Source organism: Salvelinus fontinalis, chromosome 39 (assembly GCF_029448725.1).
Source record: "Salvelinus fontinalis isolate EN_2023a chromosome 39, ASM2944872v1, whole genome shotgun sequence".
NCBI lineage: Eukaryota > Metazoa > Chordata > Actinopteri > Salmoniformes > Salmonidae > Salvelinus > Salvelinus fontinalis.
The window spans coordinates 25,284,131-25,304,613 of record NC_074703.1 but is presented as its reverse complement, the minus strand read 5'-3'; the positions used below and the strand labels follow the sequence as shown (position 1 = coordinate 25,304,613).

Here is a 20,483-nt window from a genome sequence, read left to right as displayed (position 1 = left end):
GAGCGCTGCCCATTTCACCACCATAGATAGTAGGCTATGTAACAGTCCTGACCTGTTTTATGTTGTTTTTTATGTGTTTATGGTCAGGGCATGTGTTTTGGGTGGGCAGTCTATGTTATCTGTTTCTATGTTGGTTTTGGGTACCTGGTATGGCTCTTGATTAGAGGCAGGTGGTTTGCGTTTTCCTCTAATTAAGAGTCATATTTAGGTAGGGCGTTCTCACTGTTTGTTTGTGGGTGATTGTCTCCTGTGATGTCTTCGTCGTTGTCGATGTATTTTCACATACGGGACTGTTTGGCTGTTCGTGTGTTTTGATGTAACGTTCCTGTCCGTGAGTTTACGTTTAGTGATGTGAGTTTATGTTCAGGTTTCGTTCTACGTCGTTTTGTTATTTTGTAAGTTTGAAAGTGTTTTGTTTTGTTTCGTGTTGCCATCATCATCAGTTTTGTCGTTTACAAATAAAAAGATGGCTTATTTCCCTGAAGCTGCGTATTGGTCTGAAGATCCTTCTCTCCTCACCTCGTCCGAGGATGAGGAGAGCGACAGCCATAACAGGCTACTTGGCTTTTAACTCTGTCTGCTGCGCCCAAGCCCAAAAAAGCCCAAATGATAGTGCCATTATCCAATAAACAGCCTACGATACACAGTAGGCTATATGCTACCTCACATAATGCATGACAGAAAAACATAAAAGCCCATAGATGCAGCTATGCTCTCTTGGGTAAAGAAACGAAACAAGCTCCAATAGGCTAATTTTGTGTACTGTATTACTCTACTGTATTATATTATACTGTATGTCACGATCTTCTTCGTCTGATGAACAGGAAGGATCGGACCAAAACGCAGCGTGGTAAGTGTTCATGCTTTATTGAAAAAACTGAACACTAAATACAAAATAACAAAGTGAATAAACGAAAATCGAAACAGTCCTGTACGATGCTACAACAGAAAACAACTACCCACCACCCACCAAACCAACATGGAAAATGGCGACCTAAATAGGCTCCCCAATCAAAGACAACGAGAAACAGCTGTCTCTGATTGGGAACCAACTCAGGCCACCATAAACCTACATACCCCTAGACCATACAAAATCCCCATAGATAAACAAAAACCCTAGACAATACTAAAACTAAACAAACCACTCTTGTGGCGTGACACTGTATTATATGTATTGGAATTACGCACTTCTTTCAAACCATGAAGCTGGGAGAGAACTTGCGTTGCTGGTGCAGGACATGCTGCCTACAAAGTTACAATTATAGGCTATGAATGTAATTTTAGTAGGGCCAAATTAATAATTGTATAATTAGTAGGGTGACTTATACAGTACCAGTCAAAAGTTTGGACACTCCTACTCATTCAAGGGTTTTTCTTTATTTTTACTATTTTCTACATTGTACAATAATAGCGAAGACCTCACAACTATGAAATAACACATATGGAATCATGTAGTAACCAAAAAGGTGTTAAACAAATCAAAATATATTTTATATTCTTCAAAGTAGCCACCCTTTGCCTTGATGACAGCTTTGCACACTCTTGGCATTCTCTCAACCAGCTTCATGAGGAATGCTTTTCCAACAGTCTTGAAGGAGTTTCCACATATGCTGAGCACCTGTTAGCTGCTGCACCTGTTAATCTATATTAATAAAAGTAGGCCTTTAATACTCCTGTATTAGGGGACCTATACAGCTGTCTGCAGCGCGGGAGAAATGTCCTGGGAAAAGGGAGTGGGAAATCTATGTAACCCGGTTCCCACTACTCAACCCTAACACACACACAAACACATACATTCATGCTACACACACATCACAACTGCTGCTACCAGACTATTTTATTATTATTGCTAAATACTGCACAATTTAAACACTTTCCCCCCAATGTCCCCGTCCCCAAAACAAATGTACATATTAAACTATAGATTGTGCCTTCCTGTATTACACTTATGATCAAATGTTTATCCTATTCTACTGCCATTGACTTTCTTTGTATTCCTTGCTTTTATTATTTATTATTGTTGTAGCATTGTCGAGAAGGAACCTGCAAGTAAGCATTTCGCTGGACGGTGTATACCATGCGTATCCCATATACAGGACTACTAAAAAAACTTGAAACTTGAAACACACAATCCCCTTGGCATACCAGTGCTCTACTCACACAGAGCGATGGGAAGTGAGGGGGGAGTAATGCAGCAACCAGGTTAGTTCCTCAAATCCCCACAGAACAGAAATAATTGATTATGTAACTTAATGAATGAAGAAAATTAGAGTTCGTATGAGACAGGGAGAAGACAGAGATCAGAGGGAGATAGAGGGAGAGATAGAGAGACAGAGGGAGAGATATAGAGATCAGAGAGAGATGGAGAGATGAAATATAACAGTACCACAAGAGGGCAGTATACACTAGGCAGAAATAAAGATCATACAATATAGCCCTTTTTTCCCCCTTCTCCACTCATTCACTCATTCAACTGCACAAAGTCATACTAAAAGGCCTCCCGAGAGGCGCAGCAGTGCTTGAGGTGTCACTACAGATCCGGGTTCGATCCCGGGCTGTGTTGCAGCTGGCCACAACCGGAAGACCCATGAGGCAACGCACAATTGGTCCAGCTTTGTTTGGGTTAGGGGAGGGTTTGGCAGGCCGGCTGGGATGTCCTTGTCCCATCGCGTTCTAGTGACTCCTGTGGCGGGCCGGGTGCATGCATGCTGACACGGTCGCCAGTTGTAAGGTGTTTCCTCTGACACCTTGGTGCGGCTGGCTTCCGGGTTAAGCAAGTAGCGTGTCAAGAAGTAGTGTTTCGGAGGACGCATGGCTTTCGACCTTCGCCTCTCCCGGGTCCATATGGGAGTTGCAGCGATGGGACAAGACTGTAACTACCAACTGTATATCACGAAAAAGGGGTAAAAAGTGCAAAGAAAGTAACACTAAAAGGTATGAAAGGGACATCTACAGGAAAAGACTGAGTGAGGAACCTGTGAAAATGTCATTGCACTGGAAAGAAAAAAATAAGAAAAATGTTCCTTCTTTGTCAGAGCTTGGGCAACTCTGATGGGGGTGGGGGCCACAACAAACATGAATTCATCCTGAGGGGTTGCAGTGGCTCACAGTTCTACATGAAGTCAGAGCCAGCCCTAGCCTTTGGGGGGCCCTAAGTTACATTTTGTTGCTCCCCCCATTTTACAATTGTATAACTCATTTCCTGCAATTCTATACTTTTGCCATTGAGTGGAGAAAAATGGTTGCAGTTTTTAATATGATATCTGAGTGAGAGCGACTAGCAAAATCAATGGGGATGTCACGATCGTCGTTCTGTGAAAGAGAGGACCAAGGCGCAGCGTGATATAAATACATCTTCTATTTATTTGAAGATGAAAACGAAACACGAATACTAATACAAACTAGACAAAACAACCATGAAGCTAACAAACGAAAGTGCAGACACAAGCTACTAACGTCAAACATAGACAATTACCCACGAAATACCCAATGAATATGGCTGCCTAAATATGTCTCTCATTCAGAGACAACGATAGACAGCTGTCTCTAATTGAGAACCAATTTAGGCAACCATAGACTTACCTAAACAACTACACTGAACACAACCCCATGAACTCTATGAACCCCCTAGACAATACACACACCCTGGACTAGACGACAACACACAAACATCCCCCATGTCACACCCTGACCTAACTAAAATAATAAAGAAAACAAAGATAACTAAGGCCAGGGCGTGACAGGGGATGGACTAATTGAGTGACTCCCAGTGACTGACATAACAAGAGAGAAACTGCTGATGCACAACCACATTTCAAAATTGCACCTTGTGTATTCTACTACTCTAACTCTCAACAGTACGTTTTGGAAATTGATCTGCGTGCCTACAAAAGGGGCGAGCTGCCAGTTGCTCATCCCTGGCTTATATTGTATATTTTTTATGTGTGATTGCCACTAATCTTGAAGTGTGTGTACCCCCCTCTACTGAAGTGAACACAGTTAAAATGTCTACAGGCTCCAAGGTCTATTGTGAAAGGGAAAGGAAAGGGGGATACCCAGTAAGTTGTACAACTGAATGCATTCAACTGAAATGTGTCTTCCACATTTAACCCAACCCCTCTGAATCAGAGAGGTGCGGAGGGCTGCCTTAATCAACATCCATGTCTTCGGAGTGACTGGAATGGCAGCACACACTCATTTGACCATACCAAACCATGCATGTTGTGTTTCTTTGGTTTGTGTTTAACAAATTAGTTTTGTTGGATTTTTTGTAACATTTTTGAAACAAGAAGAATGACAAATACATGGATTCTTATATTTCGACTTGAATCAAACTCTGGACGTTGGATTCGTTTGCATCAAGACTAACATTTCACCTCTCTCCGTTATGGCGGAAGGATTAGGATGGAAATTGTATTGGGACAATTATATTGGACAATTTAGCCTCTACAACCCCATTCATATGTCATATTAGGAGCACCATCTTGTGGTTGGATTTGAAAATGTACTGGAAAGTACATTTGACTTTGTCTTCTCAAAAGACAATGTCAACAATATGTGAAATAATCCATTAACCCCCTGTAACAGGGGTGTCAAACTCCTTCCATGGAGGGCCTAGTGTCTGTGGGTTTTTGATTTTTCCTGTCAATTAAGACCAAGACAACCAGGCGAGGGGAGTTCTTTACTAATTACTGACCTTAATTAATCAATCAAGTACAAGGGAGGAGCGAAAACCCGCAGACACTCGGCCTTCCGTGGAATGAGTTCGACATGTGCTCTTTAACATCATACAATGTAATTGTATTTCTGACCTCCCCACGTCCACCTTCCATCCCCCATCAGCATCCTGTGCCTGTGGCCCTGGCACGTGTCCTCCCCCATCACCGTCACCGCCGACCACTCCCCAGCCCCATGACTGTAATCCTATATTAAGCCAGAAATACCAGGTCAGAGGTCATATGTCACAGAGTTCATTGGTTGAAAAGAGAGAACCAGAGGTGTGCTGCCAGTGCTATGTCCTCAATAGATTCAAAGGAATTTAGCCTATCACGATAAAGTACAGCCCTTCTTCATTTCAAAATGAGTGTGTTGTTGTTTTACTATCATTTCATATTGCACTAACTAAATTAAATACTTACACTACATTCAAAACTCTGCATTCAAGCCCTGGCCATTTTGTCTGATGATTTATGGGTTATTATGGTTTCTCAGCTCTATGTGAACTCTCCAGCCTGTATGTCTGCCTTATATTTGACCTCACAATATGTACTGTAAGCTGCAGAGAGACCTTGCAATACCTCCCACCCTCTCCTAGCTTGCCCTTTCCATGCCTGAAAGAAGTATGTATTCCTCAGTGTCTGAATCGCATTGTCGCGTTGGAGGCCTAGGAGGAAAAACATGTCTGTTCCACAAACACGTTTGACACCCCTGACTACAGCAGTGTTTCTCCTAGTGAGTCTCTAAGCAACATTCAGTGTAGGATCAATTACGTAATAGTCCTCTCTCCTGTCACTGAGGTGTGAGATGGTCTGCATAGACAACTAGTCTGGCCAGAGCGGAGCGCTGCACAGATAACCAGTGTTCCCATCGAGCTGCGTGCGGGAGACGACCAACACAATGTGCTCTGAACCAGACAATAGAAAGTTATAAGCTCTTCCTCAGACTGTCAGGTTCAGGAAGTCTCAGTGATTTAGAGTCCTACACAGCTACACTGCTTCGATAACCAGCCCAGGTTTCATTTCCTGGAACGTATGTGCGGTTGACTGTGACATGTGACACCTCTATTTTACGGCGGCTTTGTTTCAGTGCAGTGTAAAGGCAATCAAATCAGAATGAGTAAGGCATTCGGAAATACTACTATAAATACAAAGCATAAGCTGTTTGTGATGCTCTGTCCAGTCCCAATCTCAGTCCCAACCCCATATGCAGCCCCAGCTCATCCCCTTCAAGATCCCCTTACCAATCGCCTTTTCGATCACAATCCCCATCCCCTGCCGAACCCCCATCCCCTGCCGAACCCCCATACCCCAGCCTAACCTAGCCCTAGTCCCATATGCTGCCCCAGCCGATCCTCTTAACGATCCGTATTTACTCCGGCCAAGCTCCTGCCCCCGGTCCCAGACTGTTTGCTACATTACAGAGGTTAAAACAGTACACGCTCCACAACCTCACACCCAGGTGTCTCATCCTCTCTTGCTCCAAGACCAACTTGGCTGGTGCAGACCATAACAAGTTATTCTCGATAGACAAACAGGCAGTGGTGGGTGCATCCTTATACACAGCTCTGCCCAGCTTTCTCCTCTCTCCGGTTGGTCTGTGTAGGAAATGGGTCTAGTCTCCTCTGTATAGGAGACCAGGAGATTGTTTTTACAGTACCTTCTTAGTCTGGTCCGATGAGGTGCGAAAGCCATTTCTCCAAAAGCCAAGGTGTCTTCGTTGGATCGAGAGTGTCGTCAGATCAAGGAGCTGTGGTTAAGACCTGATGTGAAGGGATGACCAGGTACCGTGTCGTCTGTCTTTTACCTTGTCGTGATGTCTATCTGTGGGTTCTTCTTGGCAGGCTAGGGATAAGGGATAGTGATTGTCCAAATGGCAGTTCCATGGCAGTTCTTCCATACGGCGCCAGCCATCTTTGTGGGCATCTTTGAGGCTGGCACTCAGCTGCCATAGCCAGCATTCTGACATGGCAACGACCTTTAGCCAAGGAGGTTCATTTAAGGACATGGGGAAAGGGATTGAAAAATGTTTGTGAGAAGATTGTTAAGATGATACAAGTCCCTCTGTGAAACAAATGAATGTCTGTAGAATGAAAGTTCTAAATGACTGTAAGTTCTAAATGACTGTAAGTTCTAAATGACTATAAGTTCTAAATGACTGTAAGTTCTAAATGACTGTAAGTTCTAAATGACTATAAGTTCTAAATGACTGTAAGATCTAAATGACTGTGAGTTCTAAATGACTGTAAGTTCTAAATGACTAAGACAAACAGCCATCTAAATCTGTACAGTATATATGTTCTATACGTAGTACACTTCATACTGACAGTTTGTTGTCTGTGTCTTTGCTGAATGTTTCTCCTCCCCAGGAGAAAGGATGGGTTGGTACATCCAGAAGAGCAGGGGCTTTGTACTGCTGCTGTCCGCCCTCAACCTCTCTCTCCTGGGTGTCATCAGCTCCACTACCCTCCTACCTCCAACAACCTCCAGCCCTTCTCTTACACTTACTGCCACCTCTCCTCTCACCCACACTTCCACATCCCCCCAGCCCCAACGTCAAACTTCCTTCATCACCTTAACCCTTCCTCTCTCTCAGTCCTCGCCCGCTCCTCTCCCCTACGCCACCATCCCACTCCTCTCCAAAAACACTGTTCCTCCTCGTCCCAAAAGCTCCCACGCTACTCTACCTCATACCACCCGTGCCAAACCCAAAACTTTTCGCGCTCGACTCCCCCATACTACACGCCTCCTCCAAAAACCCTCCCACCCTCATCTCCCCAAAACGTATCTTCCTCCTCCTCTCTATATGACCAGTCCCCTCCCCAAAACTTCCCATCTGCGTCTCCCCAAAATCTCCCCCACTCATCTGCTCAAAACCCCCCGTCCACTTCTCTCGAAAACAATCATCATTCCTGTCTCTCAGTCCTCGCCTGCTCCTTTCCCTTTCACCACCTCCACCACCATACTTCCCCTCTCCACAACAACTGTCCCTCCTTTCCCCAAAACCTCCCCCCCTCCTGTCCTCAATACCTTGCCTCCCCTAAACAAAACTTACCGCCGTCTCCCCCCCAAAGCCTACCGCACTCATCCCCCCGAAACCTACCGCCCTCGTCTCCCCAAAACATCCCCTTCTCTTCTCCCCGACACAGCCAGTCCCCTCCCAAAAACCTCCCTGGCTCATCTCCCCAAAACCTCTCGCCCTTGTCTCCACAAAACCTCTCATCCTTGTCTCCCCAAAATCTCTCGCCCTCTTCTCCCCAAAACTACCTTCCCTCTTCTTCCCATAACCTCCCCTGCTCCTACTCCCTATATGACCATTCCCCTACCCAAAACCTCTCCCAAAACCCCCAAAACTACCTTTCCTCATCTCCCCATAATTTCCCCCACTCGTCTTCCCAAAACATCCCACCTTCGTCTCCCCAAAATCACTGTGCCTCCTTTACCCAAAACCACTACCCCTTCTCTCTTTCAATTCTCCCCTTCTCCTGTCCCCTACACTTCCTTCACAACCATTGTCCCTCCTCTTCCCAATACCTCCCATCACCTAACCAAAACATATCGCCGTCGTCTCCCCAAAATCTTCTCCACTCATCGCCCAAAAACCTCTCGGCCTCGTCTCCCCAAAATCTTCTCCACTCATCGCCCAAAAACCTCTCGGCCTCGTCTCCCCAAAACTACAACTCCTCATCTCCCGAAAACCGCCCGCCCCCGTCCTCCCAAAACGACCATCCCTCCTCTCCTCCAAATCACCACCTCTCCTCTCTCTCAGTCCTCCCCCGTTCCTCCCCTCTATACTTCCTCCACCACCATCGCTCCCCTGTTCACAACCACCATCACACTCCCCCCCAAAACCTCCCCTCCTCCACCTCCTCATACCACCCCTCCCCTTCTCAAAACCTCCTGCCCGTGTCTCCCCAAAACGACCAACCCTCCCTTACTCAAAACCTCCCCTTCTCTTCCTCGTCCTCTCCCCCATACCACCAGTCCCTTCCCCAAAACTTCCCATCTACGTACCAAAACTACCACTCTTCCTTTCTTTCAGGCCTCCACCCCTCCTCTCTCCAGAATGACTGTTCCTTCTCTTCCCAAAACAACAACCGCTCCTCTTCCCTCTACCACGCGTCCCTTACCCAAAACCTCCCCCCATCCTCTCCCCCACACTGCTCCCCCTCTATTTGACCGTGAGCCCTTCATAGTGACCTGGAACATCCCAAAGCTGGTCTGTAACAGGTACAACATCTCCCTGGACACCTCCCCCTACAGAGGCGTGGCCACACCTGCCAAGGTGAGAAACAATACACACATTCCTCTTGGATAGCTGGTAACATGTTTGAATTGAAGGATGTCCATAACAATGTTTGACACATCAAACCTGAAACAATCATATACTTCAATGTCCTAACGGGGATTTATTGCGAGAAGTACAAGACATAACTTTTTCCCAACAAAAACGTTACTGTGTTTCCTTCCTCCCTGTTTCTAGGTGCCAGGTCAGTTCCTGTCTCTGTTCTATACTGACCGACTGGGGCTCTACCCCCACGTGGACCTGCCTTCAAGGCAGCAGTTCTACGGAGGCATCCCCCAGAGAGGAAACCTTAGGGCCAGTCTGGCCAAGGCCCGTGTTGACATCAACTACTACATCCCCTCCAAGTACTGATCTAGAATCAGCTCCAAAATCCTAACCTTAATTATTAACCATGTAGAGGTTGCCCTTAGGCACAGATCAATGTTTAGCACACCATGTTCAAACACTAACCTTAACCGTTATGGGAGAGTTGGAGACACAAAACTGACCAAAACTGACCGTGCATAATAAGTGTATAACTTTACTGCTCCACCTCCCTCCAGGATGGCCCGTGGCCTGGCTGTGATCGACTGGGAGGACTGGCGCCCCCTGTGGGCCAGGAACTGGGGCTCCAAGTGGATCTACAGGACCCTATCAGTGACCCATGCCCGCCAGAGGGACCGCTCACTCACAGCTCGGCGGGCCACGGCTACAGCCAAGAAGCAGTTCCAGGCAGCAGCCCGCAGCTACATGGCAGAGACTCTGTCTTTGGGTAGCCGGCTCAGGCCCAACTACCAGTGGGGATTCTACCTGTTCCCCAACTGTTATAACCATGGATGGATGGAGCCGGGATACACAGGGAGATGTTCCAGGGAGGTGAGGGGGCAGAACGATGAGCTACTCTGGCTGTGGGAGGCTAGTTCCGCACTCTACCCCTCTATATACCTGCAGGTAAGAATGTTTTTTTGGGGGAGCAGGATATGACTAATTCATAATCTAACATCTACCCACAGATGTGTTTTCGTTTTGCCATCTCCTATGTAGTCTGGCAGGCTATACTAAAAATGTATTGCTTCCTAGTTTGTAGGTAAAGGAGACTAACTCCTATGGGGTTGTTGTGCCTCTTTTAGGCGTCTCTAGGGGACAGGCATAGCGCCGCCCTCTTGGTGAGGAACCGAGTCCAGGAGGCGCTGAGGGTGTCTGCCCTGCCCGCCCGGCCCAACACCGCACCCGTCTACGTGTACACACGACCCGTCTTCATCGACCAGAACAGACGCTTCCTCAGCCAGGTGAGAAATATCTTCTTACAGAGGCTTTTGACCAATCCTAAATGAGTCTCTAGCCCCTACCCCCCAAACACATGAAACAGGGGGATGGTGAGGATCTGAGGTCAGAGAAATGTCGTCATGAGGTGCAGTTACCTCTGTCATACCCCCTACCACAGTAATAATAACCCTTCTCTGCGTTAACTGTGTGATGTTCTCCAGGGGGACCTTGTCAGCACCATCGGGGAGAGTGCTGCTGTGGGGGCCTCAGGAGCCGTGCTGTGGGGGGCCAGTGCCGACTACGATGACAAGGTTAGGTGATACTCTAGCCCTGTTTATATCTGGTTCTGACATTTGTCCACATCTTGTCCACATTCTGATTGTGCCCACATTTTCAGACAGGTGTATGTAGACAATCAAAAGATGCATTGTGATCAGATCTTCCTCACCACCTCCAGAGGTGGTCAGGCACGCATTGTGTCTGGATATCTTACAAGTGTACATGGATCTGGACAGTGAAACCATTTCAATCATCCTTATCCTGCCTTCTAAAATATTTGACAGGTGGCACCATTAACTTATGGCATCAAAATGTATCTTAAAATAAATAAATATGCATATAGGGAGGGACCAGGAAACCAGAAGGGACCAGGAAATTTGGTCACAATGCGGACACAACGGACGGATTTGAGTCACATGTTAATACATGTTAATACCAAAGCCTCACATAGTTCTGAAAATGTGGGCAAAATCAGAATGTAGACAATATCAGGACAAAGGACGCATGCTAGAGCCAGGTATAAACAGGGCTTCTGACACACATACACACTCAAGATGATACTCCCCACTCACACTGAAAGCCAATACCACTGACATTTATAAGTTGCCATTTGAGACACAGAATATTGTTTTAAGCAACAAAACTATACAAAAACAGAAAAAAAGTATTCTCACCATGAATAGAATGTTACCTTAAACTCCAGCACATATGAATCCACTTTAACTTTATTTTATGTATTGTTTCTTCCCTCCACCCTCCCTTCCCACAGGCGTCCTGTGAGGCTCTTTCCTCGTACCTCACCACCACGCTCAACCCCTACGTCGCCAACGTGACAGCCGCCGCCCAGCTCTGCAGCGACTTCCTGTGCCAGGGGAACGGGCGCTGCGTCCGGAAGCACTATGAGTCGGACCACTACCTCCACCTGTCCTCAGAGAACTTCCGTATCCTCCGGGCCAGGGGCACGTACATGGTCCTGGGGACGCCCAGTCTGGCTGACCTGACTCTCTTCTCCAGGAGGTTCACCTGTCAATGCTATGCAGGACGGACATGTGCCCCCAAGCTGCCCATACACCTGTCTAAAGCACTAGTGTTTAGACTGAAGCAGCAGGGTCTGTCTGACAAGACCAAGACACTGAATAAAGTGATAGCTGATATGGAACAATCAACCATTAAAGAGAACTTGAAAAAACACTGAAACACAGATGGATGGATCATGAGTGTTGACCTGTGTAACTGGACTGTGTCCTGTGTAACATACACAAGGTGGCACAAGTCTCTTGTTTGACCTTTATAATAATACAGTAATACTAATCGGAGGTAAGTGACGTCTCATGCAGATGATGGCTTCGGGTGAAATGTTGACTAAAAAGTTGTTGATTGCGGATAAGGACAAACTATAGTGTGTGCCATGCAGTACTGTACAACCTGGGTGTTCCATGTGCCTTAATAAAGTTCACACTGCAGTAATGATGAAGCTCCATACTGATTTACTGGTCTACTGATTTCATTCAGCAGGAAATAGATATGTTGCGACAGGAACGAAGAAGAGTTTTTTGCAAGTAGAGATGGTTAGTATGTGACAACATGTCTCCAGTAGTTATTTGTATATCATTTGAGTGTATATGTAAATAAAAACGCGACTCTCTGTCTCTGTGAGTATTTACAGTGTCATTGGTTGTCTATTGCACTACTGACCTTCACGGTGTTGATGTTGTGAAGACAGGCACCTATTACAGCTGCTATTATAAATATTTTATTAATTGACATTGACAAGAGGTACTAATAGTTTCTTCTCCACTCATTGTGAACGACTGTAATGAAAGTAAATGGCCAAAAGTGTCATATGAGATTTTCCTTGCCCTGCCCTAATAATAATAAACCTTGTGTGTGTGGATGACTCCTGCCTTGGTCCTCACCCCTTCTTGAAACTCGAGGGGGGACGGGGACCACGGTAGAGCCCAAAGCCTTATTAAGCATTAAAATAGATTACTGTAGATATTTGGAATTTAAGCGTTAGCCTGCTTTACTCTGTAAAGAATGACCTTGATTTTTTTTGCCAGACTTCTGAAGTTAGGCCCACAAGTTTGAGCGTATGGGTGTTTTAGGGTGTTTTAACTGGAAACAGAGAAGTGATACCTCAGAGAACCAGTGAAGCAGTAAACAGCAACACTAAATGCTGTGTTAGTATCAGTGTTTTACAGTTGTAACAAATAGAGGAAGTCTGCAGGGAGATAATGAGTCCAGAAGGAGAAGTGAATGATGGGAGTCATCCGGCCAATTAGATAAGCCAATGTTGTCCCTAGATGTTTATGGCCAATCAGATAGGCTGGTGGTGCTGTGTCGCTGGGTATTAGATATATGAGAACATAAATAACAGGTACAACATGTACAATACAGCTCTTCTTACCTTACCCCTCCAACCTCGCTGAATGGTCTCCTTGACAACTTTCCATGGTTAGCCTAGTCTACACACACACACGCACACGCACACACACACACACACACACACACACACACACACACACACACACACACACACACACACACACACACACACACACACACACACACACACACACACACACACACACACACACACACACACACAACAATCAGTGCAGAGGTGGAAGAACCAGATTCATCATCTCTGCCTCTCATGCAGAATCAATCTGACACCAGGCACAGATAAGAGTCATTTAGTATCTCTTGATCCAATCACAGAGCAGTGTTGACTTTATATATTTGAGGTGCGGTTTCCTGTAAAGGTCAGGCATTTTGTTTTTATAACATTGTGCAGCTTTCCAAGGAAGCAGATCTGAGAGAAACGCAGACAACCTGTAAATACAAGCAATTTAGTGAGAGCACAATGTCAATCAAGAAAACATGAACATGAACTGGGCCAACCTTTGGCGGTTCAACATGGAATTCTTTGATATTTAAGTAATGTACAGTATGCAGGCTACACTATTTCCATCCAGTGATTGATTCATTTCAATTCCACCATGGGCATACAGTAGCAAGAATACTTTTGGCTCTCTTCATTTATAACCTAAAATAAACATGGTTTTACTTCCTCATTGTGAGCCATGTAGTGCATGATTGCAGTGTATTATTAAATAGAGTTGATGAATGATTTCCAAACCTCACATTTGAAAAGAAACATGATCATATAGTTAAGATAACAACTTCAACCAGGGACAGGAGATTCTCCCCGACCACATAACCAGGACAGAAACTCCTGGTCCTATTCACCGTGTGCGTCGTTCTTTTGCACCGCTCACAACAAAAGCCCACCATTTTGAAATGACAAACCAAAAGGAAAAGAATTGTGTTATTTCAGTCAGTCCAGTGTGAGTCTCCAGAAGACTGGAATGTATTGTTTGTTTGCCCAGGACAGGGAAACTCTGACGGCATGAAACATTCAGTCCATATTCAAAACCATCTGTCAAAAATCAACATGTGTAAAAGTTGTAATATTTTAATAACATATGTTATACGATCTTTCTCCCTGGACTAGTGTTACTCATCAGTATTACCAGCTTTCAGTTACCTCCAACCATCGTTTCACGGAATCCCCAGGACTGACGAAGGCAGGCAGTAAAATGCATTAAAAACATGCTAGAGAATCATAAAATCAGTACAAGAGCAAAAACTATACGTTTCAAAACTTTCCAAAGAGTATAATGTTGGAACAGATTGCTAATGAAGTCACAGTGCCAGGTATCCACACATACTGTATGTGTTTGGCCTCTCAGAGAGAACATGAGACTTTACCGTGTGGTACAATGGCAAACGAGGAAATAAAACAGGCAGAAAGATCTATGCCAAAGGGCAAAGGGCTCTCTACCTGGAGGTTGATCCCAGACTTGGATTCAAATACTATTTTGAAATCATTTCAAATACTTTATCTAGGCTTGATTGAGCTTTCCTGGCGTGGAGCCAATAGAATCGCCGCAAACATTCAAACCCCGCCCGTCTCGCACTCCAGGCAGGTTAAAACAAACAGTGAAAGTGCCTGAAAGATTGCAAGTAGCATTTGATTCCAGGTCTGCTGACTGCTGATAATGCCCACTCCAGATCAACCTATAGAGTGTAAACCATAAAAAGCTGACTGGTGCTCTGTTGCTTTATAAATGTGAGGTAAACAAGCCTGGGGCTGGGATGTCCCTATGTAAAGAAGGGAGAAGATTAAAGCTGATCCTCAGGGTCTGTCTGATTGGCACACATTGCTTGTTTACATGACCTAGATTAAGCCTATAGTTGTAGACTAAAAAGCTCTTTCAATTCCCCATTGAGTTTATTTTTTAGTTCAGCCAGGACTAGGGGGAAACTGTCCCACAGTGTAGTTCAGTTTGTCTTCAGTCCAGCTGTCTGTAGGTTTGCTCAGAAAGGCACTCCAACACAGTAAGGTTAAGGTTTGGTTCAGAAAAAGATTCACAGTGAAATGAATTCGGTCCACCACCCGTTCTATTCGGTTCGATTACATCTCATGCTACATACATTTTGAACTTTTTAGAACCTATTTTATTTCCAAATGTCATGCATTCTTTGAAGGTAATAAGATTTAAGCAATTAAGTGATCATGAATGCAGCCATGCAGAAATGAGTTCAGAGCTCTGGGATTGTAGCAAGTGAAGTGTAAAATGTAAAATATTCTAGTTACATCTACATCAAAGTTAGAAATTGCAGATGTCATCACAGCAGAAGGCATGTCTGTGTGTCATCACACAGTATATCCATCTTGTCTCAAGAGGACCACAATGGAAATATGTCCCAGACTTCATTGTGTGTTATCCTCGATGATTTTATTCATGTGCATGTATGGCTTTTAAGTTTTATGTGTGCTTGTTTTTTTTAAATGGTCGAATTAATAAACTAAACTAAATCACATGCCAGGCAAGGCATGTCTGTGCTTTTAGGCTACCTGTCACAAATTGCCAGGCTATTTGTTAGAATCATTGATAAAAGATGCTGTCTGAACAGCTACATCAATTCCACCTTTCCACAGGGGAAATACACATTATTTAAGTCCGGGTACCCCATTGATGGTCTTAAATGTCCTCTTCTTTATTTGTATTAGTATCAATAGTCCCTAAATCAGATGTGACCTAGGCCTATAATGCAGTTTTTTCCTGGACACATGGCAGACCTTGATGCCAGCGCCCTGCCCTGATTGGCCTCAATCCTCGTCTTTGGCACACACCACCACGCGCAGCAGAACGCTGGACAGAATATCCTGGTAGAGACTGATGCAGACCCATCCGGGCAGGTAGAGGAGCGTGATCAGGCCCATGAAGTTGAATGGATAGTGGGAATAGTCCCATGAGCATGCGCCGTACTGCCGCAGCGCCAGCCCCCAACAGAACTCCCAGGTGTAGATGAAGCAGATATAGATGGGGAGCCGCCTCCAGGTGCTCCAGCCCCGTCTGAAGTGCAAATACAGGTAGAGTTTCTCTACCACGAAGCTGCAGCTTCCGTACATCAGGAAGGACCACAGGGACGTGTGGCCGCTCATGGTCCGGTCCGATTTCTCCACAAGGTTGAATATCGAGGTAAACAGGATCTCGTCCAGAAAGCCGTGCATTCCAAAGAAGAGGAATCGCACAACATCGGGCAGACCGTTATTAGGCAGCGGCTCAAGGGTGCGCTTTTCCGGGGTAGACATGGTCCGTTTCCCGGGGCAGTGGTAGCGCAGCCGCGCAAGCCCCTTGTGGAATACTTGGGTGAAGTACAGGGACAGTAGGTAGTGAACGACGAGATGAGTGGCAGAGACTATTCTAACGTGCTCGGTCAGCGTGTTAATATTCCCAATCAGAATCTGCAGCCCGATGTACACAGAGGGATAGAAAACAAGGTGAAAAACTACTGTGCGTCCTTGAAAGCACTTCTTTTGCGAATATATTTTTTCCAGCAAGAAATGGGTCACCGAGTGCATGATGCAGAGGTACGGGGAGGAAAAACCGAACAGTTTGGGGTCGCTGTCAGCCAAAAGCCCCTGTACCGACGACAGGAGGATATCCAAAGTGATACCGTGCATCCCATAGAAATAAAGCCGCAACCATTGTGGTAGATCTGTCATTGATTCGCCCGCGTCCCCTACCTCGCTGGATGGATCTTTCTGCCGGGGCTTCCTCGCTGCTCTCAGGCTGCTACCTCCTAGTCCTGCCCGGCTCCGCGGGCTCTCTCTCCGACAACTGGCCATGGTTGATCTCTCTCTCTCCTCGGAGAGAATCAGAGAGCAGCGCTTGTTCTTTTTTCCGGGCACATTCTGTACTTTTAACGAAGCTGCCGCGGTGTCGTTAGCGGCTTTGCACCTGACAGCGCCTGAGCCACAGCAAAGATGTTCTATTATATTGATAAGATAGTCGAGTGACCGCTTTAACAATAGACAGACATGTCCTCAAAGATGGAAGGTAGGTGGGAGGAGGCGAGATCAGATGGGACCATTCTAGCCAACGAGAGGGCAGATACGCTTGTGAACAACAGGCGCAAAAGTCAAATACAGTAGGGCTACAGTATGAAGATATGCAGAAACTGCTTCTCCAATAGAAATCCCAGATCACGCGTGTAGGTAATGTCATATTCCTAGATACAACTTTGAGGTTTCAAGCAAGGAATATGACACGGTTATAAAAGCTATACCTAGTGGGATAAAATCTTTACTTCAGAATAATGCATATTTTGGAATAACTCCTTTTGTAAGCGATATCCACGTGAATGGCATAGGTTTACTAGATAAGAAATGTAACAATCGTTTATTAAGGGATATTTTCTACAGGATGTCTATTCCCTCTGTGATATTTTGTTGGGCTTCATCGTTTGATGTAAACTGGTGCCGTGCTTGACTCACGCCACACAAATTTATGGTTACCAATAAAGTAAAGGAGGTCTCCTTTAAAGATTATCCATAGATTCTACCCTGTAAAAGATTGATTTCTAAATATATACCTGATCTTACCAGTGAGTGCAGTTTTTGTGAACTAGAAACCGAATCTATTGAACACTTATTCTGTTATTGTTTACATAGTGAAGTGTTCTGGACTGATGTAAAACTATATCTTGGCAACAAAATGCATACAACCATTGAAATATCTATGTTTGACATATTATTTTACTACACTGATTCCACAATTGGACGTGAGTACGTCATAAATGTCTTTCTTTTATTTGGAAAATTTTTCATGCATAAATCAAAATCTATGAAGAAAAAGGCTCTTTTCTTATTTTTTAAAATCTGATTTGGAAAACTATTTAGAATCATTAAAACGTACACAAAACAAAATGTCTTAAAAATGTATTCGCTACATGTCTGTATTTGAATTGATATAATGTGGATTTGTATGATTTTTTCCCCCTTATTTCTTTGTGGAATCGCTCTGGCTGTTCTGTTTTTGTGTGTTTTGCATGTTACTGTTCAATAAAAAATAAATGAAATAATGGCTAGCTAAACTCGCATGCGCAAAAACATGTTATCGGGTCAATTGGTCGTTTCGCGCCGAACTGCGCATGTGCAAAGCAAAGGCACTCCTTCGATATAAAGTTTTTGATAAAAAAATAAAACGTGTCAGTTTGTCACTTTCACAAGGTCGGAGTAATGACATTTTCAACTACTTAAGATATTGGCTTGAATCTAGGTTGTGCCTTTAGATTTATTTAGAAAATGAACAGCTAAAGAAACATTTTCACTTCTCTCATTGACTTCGCAAACCCCAAACCCTGGCCTGCTCTGCTTGGTCTGTTTCAAAGCATTCCCGCCTCTGGGTTTTCAAACTCTGCGATTAAGTTGTTTTTTTTAAGTTGCCGAAATGCCACGTGTGTCCACTTATATCAGTGCATTTGTAACAACAACCCAACCATTATAAAACATATCTTAGACCAAATAAGCCTCATGTAGCAAATTACCAATTACATTTTCTGTTGACCAAATTTGACACTCTCTCGTTGACCGCCATACAAACATTTCTCACTTATTTTCATGGACACATTTTGGGCGGAGTAAACCCTCTCGCTTCGCCTCTTCCTCTCTCCGCAGCCAGAAGAGGAGAATAATTGAGCGCGGCGGAGGGGGCGTGACATGAGAGAAAAAACGCAAGTTCCGCATATGACGCAACTAAACTATACAGTAGTGAGTAGTGACCTAACATTCCGCTGGTTTAACGGTCATGTGGCCATCTGAAATGTCAAACAAACATCTGTCATCGATTTATAATGGCATGCTAGCCTATAGGCCATATTATGAATTTATCATTTGAGTACTTTTTGGCTCCAGAGTGGCGCAGTGGTCTATGGCACTGCATCTCAGTGTAAGAGCTGACACTACAGTCCCTGGTTTGAATCCAGGCTGAATCACATCCGGCTGTGATTGGGAGTCCCATAGGGCGGTGCACAATTGGCCCAGTGTAGTCTGAGTTTGGCCGGGGTAGGCCGTCATTGTAAATTAGAATTCGTTTTTAACTGACTTGCCTAGTTAAATAAAGGTTAAATAAAATAAAAATACATAATTGAGCAATGTAATCTCGCAGTAGCCCTAGGTCTGTAGGCCTGGCATAATGGATTAATTAATATACACTACTGTAAATCTTTCTTTAGCCTAGTGTACCACTATACAAATCCTGACCTAGAAAGATGGAATATCCTAGGCTACTGCAGTTTGGTCCCAGACAGTATTTTGGGATGGTATCATGTGCAGGATCTCTCAGTTTCCTAGGTAACTATGTTTCCCACAAGCCTCTGCTCCATGATTTATGTTAACTCACTCAGTGTGTTCAAATGTCTCTCTCTGGGACCTATAGCCTGCTATTACTGAGGTATTAACAGGTTACTGGGCCCTGCTTTTAATGTGATATTACTGTGATATTAACACCCACTGGCACAAAGGACACACAGGTGTCTTGGATCAGATGTTAAGGACGCTTTGACTGGACAAATGCAGACTCTCATCTGCAGCTGCAATGTTATTTGTCAAAAATATATTTTTGTATAGACTAGGCTGACAAACATGTCCTTCAACTCAACTGCACAGTCTGTCTACATAGTTTACAGCTCAACAGTCCAGACTTGTAGCCCAATTCAGACTCTCCCCTCTCTCCCGGAAACCTGTACTCACTCACTCCCCCTCAGGGATTTAAAAGCATCAGATTGTTGTCAGACATATGGCAGACTTTGCGACTGCATGTTGGCCAACCCTCCTCCGCGAGAGCATTCAGATATGTAGGCTTATGCCTGGGGTGAATCGGGAATGGGCAAAAATGACCAAATAGAATGACAAAATACCATAAAGATCAACTAATAAAAGTGAACCACAAAATACTTGTATTTTGTATTTTAAAATACAGAAATACATTTGTAAGTAGCCGGCCTGAACAGCAACAACATTCTCAGTAACGATTACAGAACTGTTTTACTTGCTATGACTGTGATATGTTCTTGTTTATCTTCCTTAGTTGAATACACTGACACTAAGTCACTCTGGATAAGGGTGTCTGCTAAATTGCCTAAATGTAAATGTATATGTGAAAATGAACCAAAATGAACTGCAAAGCAAACTGGGTATTATTATTGGCCTTGTTTCTGGCCGGAACTCATTAGAATAATACTGCAAATGCTTTCTGCAAATGCATTTACACTGAACAAAAATATAAACTCAACAAGTGTTGGTCCCATGTTTCATGAGCTGAAATAAAAATATCTATGATCCATACGCACAAAAAGCTTATTTCTCTCAAATGTTGTGCTCACAATTGCTTACATCCCTCCTTTACATTTCTCTTTTGCCAAGATAATCCATCCACTTGACAAGTGTGCCATATTGAGAAGCTGATTAAACAGCAACAGGTGCATGTCGTTCTGGGGACAATAAAAGGCCACTCTAAATTGTGCAGTTTTGTCACACAACTTAATGCCACAGATGTCTCAAGTTTTGAGGGAGCGTGAAATTC

General features: G+C 44.4%; 2 protein-coding genes across 2 annotated transcripts; one reads left to right on the top strand and one right to left on the bottom strand.

Annotated features, from left to right (window-relative positions):
• The first annotated feature begins 8,781 nt into the window (after positions 1-8,781).
• On the top strand, positions 8,782-11,773 carry LOC129838727 (hyaluronidase PH-20-like). Its single transcript, XM_055905883.1, has 6 exons — positions 8,782-9,000; positions 9,199-9,365; positions 9,564-9,951; positions 10,131-10,289; positions 10,488-10,577; positions 11,315-11,773. The coding sequence occupies exons 1-6, from the start codon at positions 8,782-8,784 to the stop codon at positions 11,738-11,740; spliced, it is 1,449 nt and encodes a 482-aa protein (XP_055761858.1). The 3' UTR covers positions 11,741-11,773.
• Positions 11,774-14,007: 2,234 nt separating this feature from the next.
• Positions 14,008-17,032, bottom strand: LOC129838482 (transmembrane protein 229A-like). The gene has a single exon (XM_055905465.1). It carries the CDS (start codon positions 16,745-16,747, stop codon positions 15,725-15,727), a length of 1,023 nt encoding a protein of 340 aa, XP_055761440.1. The 5' UTR covers positions 16,748-17,032; the 3' UTR covers positions 14,008-15,724.
• Between the last annotated feature and the right edge of the window lie 3,451 nt (positions 17,033-20,483).

What these genes read in the sequence shown, in the direction of transcription:
- LOC129838727 (XM_055905883.1), top strand. Translation starts at nt 8,782, where the DNA reads ATGACTGTTCCTTCTCTTCCCAAAACAACAACCGCTCCTCTTCCCTCT. An exon ending in GCGTGGCCACACCTGCCAAG is followed by an intron (nt 9,001 to 9,198) that starts GTGAGAAACAAT and finishes CCCTGTTTCTAG; the next exon opens with GTGCCAGGTCAGTTCCTGTC. An exon ending in ACCCCTCTATATACCTGCAG is followed by an intron (nt 9,952 to 10,130) that starts GTAAGAATGTTT and finishes TGCCTCTTTTAG; the next exon opens with GCGTCTCTAGGGGACAGGCA.
- LOC129838482 (XM_055905465.1), bottom strand. Translation starts at nt 16,747, where the DNA reads ATGGCCAGTTGTCGGAGAGAGAGCCCGCGGAGCCGGGCAGGACTAGGA.